This window comes from Alligator sinensis, unplaced genomic scaffold (assembly GCF_000455745.1).
Source record: "Alligator sinensis unplaced genomic scaffold, ASM45574v1 scaffold432_1, whole genome shotgun sequence".
NCBI lineage: Eukaryota > Metazoa > Chordata > Crocodylia > Alligatoridae > Alligator > Alligator sinensis.
Genome location: NW_005841998.1, coordinates 2,443,092 through 2,449,620, shown reverse-complemented (window position 1 = coordinate 2,449,620; position 6,529 = coordinate 2,443,092). Strand labels below are relative to the sequence as shown.

The following is a 6,529-nucleotide window of genomic DNA, read 5'->3' as shown; positions in this document are numbered from 1 at the left end:
CCGGTGCGACGCGAGCGGGAGCGGCGGGGAGCACCAGCGGGCGGCACAACAGGCAAGTCCGGGCCGGGCCGGGCCGGGAGGGAGCGGAGAGGACAGGGCGGCTCCGCGTGGGGCCACAGCGTGGTCGGGCCGGGCCTGCCCCGCGGAGCGGCGACGGGCGGTGCAGCAGCCCCATCCCGCGGGGCCCTCCGGAGCCTGGGGCAGCTCCGCCCGCTGGCTGGAGCCGTAGAAGAGGAGGGCTGGGGGGGAACCCAGTCCTACCCCCGGCTCAGAGCAGGACCCTCCCCAACTAGATCTGCCCACGCACGACTTTGTCTACCTGAGTCTTCAACACCTCCAAGGATGGAGATCCCACCACCTCCCTGGGTGACCTGTTTCAGGGCTTCACCACCCTCCTAGGGAGAGGGTTCTTCCTCGGGTCCAGCCCACACCTGCCTCACTGCAGCTTGAGACCACTGTTGTCCTGCCTTCCGCCACCACTGACAACAGCCCCGCTCCATCCTCTTCCCAACCCCCCTTCGGGGAGCAAAGGCTGCAATCAAATCCCCTCTCCGTTTTCTCTGGTCCAGACTCAGTAAGCCCAGTTCCCTCTGCCTCTCCTCAGGAGGCATGTGCCCCAGCCTCCAAACCATTGTCGCTGGGGTTAAGGTGTGGGTGATTCAAAAGATACTTGGTAGTACTCAGTAAATGCAGAGGATCCAATTATTCAGGCAGGGTTCAGATGGAGAGAGGATTGCTGGGTGCAGCTCTCTAAGTTAGAGGTACATGGCCATGGTCCAAGTTAAGGTTGCAAAGTTTAGGTTAAGGTTGATACACGTGGAAGCAGAGAATGGGTTTGTGGAAAGATCTGCTTCTGTCTTTTGTTTTAAACAAATTCATTGCCTTTATAAATAATTTGGACCAAGTGCAAAATTGATGGATGGCCAAAGGGCTGTTTTTTATATACCAGACATGGGGAGGTCACGCACAAATATGCTTCAGTCATGGTGAAAAGGCAGAAGCACAAATGAAGATTTCAGCAGAGGTGCGTTGTCACTGAAAAGGTTCATAAGAAAGGCAATATGAAGCAGCAAGGGAGAGGTAGATTTGAGAATGGCAGCGGAGAAGGGGATTAACAAAGTTACAAGCAAGGTGAAGCTCTAAACAGCTGATCTGTAAAATAGACTTGAACTCCCATGTGTTTCAAAATATAATCCTAGATATCTCACACACTACTTCAAAGTGAAAATTGACAAATTTCACTTACATCAATTAAGATTAAAGTAAGTCAGGTGCCAGTGGTAAAGTTCTGACAAAACATTTGTCAATCTGAGAAACCTGCTGCTCTGAAACACTAGGTTTCTGTCTCATGATTATCACATTGTGAACTGTGATGAAGCATGAGACACAAAACTGGGTTTCAGAGCACAAGGTTCCTCAGACGGACAAATGTTTTGTAAGAACTCTATCGCTGGCAGTTCTATAAGACACGGGACCACTGTTAGCCTGTGGCTTATTTGACACTTACATGAAGTGCCCACTCACATTGTTCTTAAATTACTTAATGGAGCCATTGCTATCAGACCATTACCAGCAAAATGGTTCTTGGATGTACAAATAAAAAATATGACACCAAACCCATATATGGCAAGCCTGAATGTATTCTTGCTTCTGGAATGGAAAGAAGGCAATATAAAAAACACTCAGAGCTTGACTATACCACGTTGGCATTAATAACAACTTCAATTTTTTTTTCTTTAGAGTGCTATGCAGTGAATAGCATGGTCCCTTGGATCAAAGCATCTAATTTCTTTCAGATTTGTCTCTTGAAAATAAGAGTAAAGCTGTAGGCTTTTTTTTATATTAAAAAATATGGGACCAGGCATATAAGGAACAAGACAGTTTCTATACTAATAAGCCAAGAGTTAAATTGCTTTAAGGTTATTAGTCTATAGCTAATGTAGGGAGGATTATACTGATGGTTTCTACATTTTTTTTTCTGTGTAGGATGGGTATCCTCATTCTTCGTTTCTACCTCATTGCTTTTTTATTTAATGGAGCAGATGGATTCCAAACTCAAAGAACATCTTATATGTATGGCTTCAAATTTTCTAACTACTCTTACTTAAACCTTTCATCTATACATGAGGCACAAGCTCCAAAAACTTCAAGAGTCCTCAATTTCTCACATAATGTTATTGAAAAAATAACCAGAAGAGACTTTGAAGGGTTTGTTGCTCTGGAAGTTTTAGATCTTTCCTACAATCAGATTCAGGACATTGAACCTGGTGCCTTTGAGAACCTACTCGGCCTTGTTTCTGTAAATCTTTCATTTAATGACCAGTTGCACAGAATTCCTTATCTTGCACCTCATTTAACATTCTTACAAACAGGTGAAACTTCTGGGATTCCACAACATAATATATATTTTGAAAGGTCATCAGAAGCTGCTTTGGAGTCTTTTGTGTCAGCAGAAAAGCAGCGATATCCTGAAGATTCACATGGCCTGGTAAATGGTCATTCCAAGTTTAGTCGAACTGTACAGGACCTTCAGGGAGTAGATGAAAACAGAACGGTGTTTCCCTCATCTACATTAAGGCACAAGATCTGTGGCAAGCCAATAAATGGAGTGCTTGATCTATCAAAAAGTAATCTGTCTGAGGAAGAACTGACAGAAAAAATGGATGCCAGTCATTGCAAAGGTCACCTGGACAGTGTTGTAGAACTGAATATAAGTCACAATAATCTGGAAATTGATCTCTTATCACTATTTATCCTCCTTCTTCCAATGGAAAATGCACAGTCGATTGATGCTAGTTACAACAAAATAACAATCAGCAATATAGAGCTTGGAAAAATTTGTGACTTTCCAATCCGCAGGCTTCTGTTTGTAAATATCAGTAACAATCCCCTAAACAGTTTAGATACAGTGTGTCTGCCTTCAACTATTAAAATAATTGATTTATCATACACAAATATAAATCATATACCCAAAAATTTTCATAAAAAATTATTTAACTTGGAAAGAATATATGTTCAAGGAAATCAGTTCATCTATACTGTGAATTCAGACGACTCTGGGAAAAATGTAAGCAAGTCCCAGCCTGGAACTGTACGTATAGCTGCACTCTCATTGGTTAATACCAGAGAAGGTACACCTATTGAAAGCCTGCCAGAAAAAGTAAAGTACTTGAAAATGTCTAACTGTTCTATTGTGGAACTCCCCGAATGGTTTGCTCGTACAATGAAAAAACTGCTATTTTTAGACCTTAGCAATAACCCCATCTCTAAACTCCCTGACTTACCAAGCTCTCTGCAGCATCTGGACTTAAGCAACAGTGACATTAAAATAATACCACCTAGTTTTAAATCTCTATCCAATTTAACAGTGTTTAAAATTCAAAGCAATAAAATTACAGACTTCTCTCCTGCATATTTTCTGTTAACTTTGACAGAATATGATGTTAGTAAAAATAAGCTAAAGGTGCTAAATTTAAATGAAAACCTGAGGAAAGCTGAATTTCTCAACATTTCTGGAAATGTAATAACCCAAATAGATACCACCAGCCCACTTTCTGCACTCACTAATCTAGATGGCAGTCACAATTTAATTTCAGAGCTCCCAGATCACTTTGCAGAATTTCTTCCAGTACTGAAATATTTTAACTTATCAGGAAATAAGATCTCATTTCTACAGCCTGGATCTCTCCCAGAATCCTTGGTTGAATTAGACATTAGCAACAATGCCATTACCACAATAGTGGAAGAGACTTTTGGCCATTTGACAAAACTAAATGTTTTAACTGTTCAAGGAAAGCATTTTTTCTGTAACTGTGACTTGTACTGGTTTGTGAATACATATATCCATAGCCCACAGTTGCTGATAAATGGAAGAGAAAGTCTTAGATGCAGCTTTCCACCAGATAAAAGGGGTGCATTGGTTGAGAAAAGCAATCTAACGCTTGTGCATTGTTCCTTTGGCATTCAAATGGCTATTACGGCTTGTCCAGCCATATTGATCATGTCAGTAATAACAAGCTTATGCTGGCATTTTGATGGACCCTGGTACATAAGGATGGGCTGGTACTGGTGCATGGCAAAACGGAGGCAATATGAGAAGAGGCCCGAAAGCAAGGCCTATGATGCTTTCATTTCATACAGTGAAAATGATGCAAGTTGGACTAAAGAGAATTTGTTGGAAAAACTGGAAACAAAGGGGTTTAAAATATGTTACCATGAAAGAGATTTCAAACCCGGGCATCCAGTTCTTGGGAACATTTTTTATTGTATAGAGAACAGCCATAAAGTCCTGTTTGTTCTCTCTCCCAGCTTTGTAAACAGCTGCTGGTGTCAGTATGAGCTGTATTTTGCCGAACACCGGGTTCTGAATGAAAATCAAGATTCCCTCATTATGGTTGTGTTGGAAGACCTCCCACCCAACAGTGTGCCACAGAAATTCAGCAAACTCAGAAAACTCTTGAAAAGGAAAACCTACTTAAAATGGAGCCCTGAAGAACAGAAACAAAAAATATTCTGGCACCAGCTAACAGCTGTCCTGAAAACATCCAATGACCCAATTGTATTGAAAGCCGAAAATGGACTGAATCAAGATACATATGAGATGGAATGCCACTAGAACAGGGGTTTGGTGAGCAGGATGCAGCCCACCAAATGAATTAATTTAAGCTGTGAAGCCCAGATATCAGTGACTGGCCAATACATGTGTTAGCAGCAACAGCAGGAAGAAGCAGTGGCAGTGGCTGGATTGGAAGCACCAGCCCAGCTCAGACTGAGCTACGTTATTGCAGCCCATCTCTTCAGAAAGGTTGCTGACCCCTGGAGTAGAAGAATACATTAAGCTTGTAATCGGAAATTGTGCGGCCAAATAAAAGCATATTGCAATGTTTTTAATTTCTGCAAAGCCTATTGTTTTGAAATTTGGAAGTAGCTCTACAAATTGATTAATCCAATGAGAGGTTAATTATTAAAATATATTCTCCCATGTGTCTTCCTTCTTTCTTAAAAAGAAGCTATCATCCAGCCAAATTTGAACATTTATAAGATAAAGTCATCACTTTTTTAGGTTTGATTTTATTTTTCTATAGCAGTTTTAAATTTCTTTATGGTTTCATGAAGTGTAGCAGACTTTGCTTTAACCAAAGAGAAGCTCAGGTCGTATTATATAACCTAAATATCTTCTTGGACCATAGAAAAAGGTAACCTTCTTCAAAGGCACAGATGCAGCTAACATACTGAGATCCAACATTGCTGGAATTGTGGTGAACCATGAGATAGAAGACTAGGGCTTCAGAGCACAAGTTCCTCAGACTGACAAATGTTTTGCTGTCCAGGAAACCCACACACTGTCAGTCACTAATATATCTTGAAATGTCCTCAAACTTCTTTTATAGACAAAAAAAATCACAGTAAATAATAATACAGAGTATTTAAATAGCACTTTTCACCTATGGTTCATGAAATCCTTTATGAGGAAGAGAAAAAAAATCTAGTCATACACACAATCTGAAATTGTGTTCCAAGCTATTTCAAGTCCATACTGAGAGACCTTATCCAGTAACTAAAGTACTGACAGTAGAACAAATTGCAGACAGTACAATGAGGGGTACTACCAAACAGAACACAGACTCATAGATTCAATTGTTAGGGGCTGGAAGGGACCTCACAAGATCATCAGGTCCAGCCCCCCTGCACTAGGTAGGAAAGACAACTGGGATCAAGTGACTGTCCAGTCTCCTCTTCAAGATTTCCAGGGTAGGCGATTGCACCACCTGTGGACGGAAGCTTATTCCATAGTCTGGACACCCTGACTGTGAAGAAGTTTTTCATAGTGTTAAGCCTGAAACGGTCTTCCAGGAGTTTGTGGCCATTACTCCTGGTTTTCCCCAATGGTGCCCTGGTGAACAGTTGTTCGCCAAGCCCTTGATGTATTCCCCTGATATAACAGTAAGCTGCTACCAAGTCTGTAGTATTGCAGTTACTATAATTGGTTTGATTGCTTATCTTGTTATTGACTATAATTGCTTTGACTGTTTATTTTGTTATTTATCTTTTTATATAAGGAAAAGATTTAACGATTAAGATAAAGTTAATCTCGTTATGATTTACTTTTTACTATAATTTGATCAGTCATTATTAGTGCTTGGAATTAGCCATCTATTTTAAATTTCCTATTGCTTACCATAAATGTATTTGACCTATTGGTCTCATGAATTTAGAACTTAAATTTAGTATAAGGGAAATGCTTGTGTAAGGGTTTGCGGTATGTCTGGTGTATGTGGAAAGAGGTAACGAAAGAACGAATGATGCACATATGTGATAGCGTGGAGGAAGACAGTCCTTTTGCAGCAAGTGAAAATAGCCTTCTGTGGTTTAATGCTTAAGGGCTGCAGCCATGTCGAGTCAGCAGTGAAGGATTACCAAACACTAAATCATGCTCCATCCTGACGACTGAAGACTGCAAGTGACAGCCCCTGAAGACTGCAGATCACAAAGCCAGAAGATCATAATCTACCAATCCCAGCCTGCCAAC

The 6,529-nt window shown here is 41.0% G+C and overlaps 1 protein-coding gene across 1 annotated transcript; it reads left to right on the top strand.

Moving 5' to 3' along the window:
- Positions 1-6: 6 nt before the first annotated feature.
- On the top strand, positions 7-5,016 carry LOC102383113 (toll-like receptor 2). The gene is made up of 2 exons (XM_006021588.2): positions 7-52; positions 1,987-5,016. The coding sequence occupies exon 2, from the start codon at positions 1,988-1,990 to the stop codon at positions 4,613-4,615; it is 2,628 nt and encodes an 875-aa protein (XP_006021650.1). The 5' UTR covers positions 7-52; position 1,987; the 3' UTR covers positions 4,616-5,016.
- The last annotated feature ends 1,513 nt before the right edge of the window (positions 5,017-6,529 follow it).

Coding starts and splice junctions, on each gene's coding strand:
- LOC102383113 (XM_006021588.2), top strand. CDS start 1,988: ATGGGTATCCTCATTCTTCGTTTCTACCTCATTGCTTTTTTATTTAAT.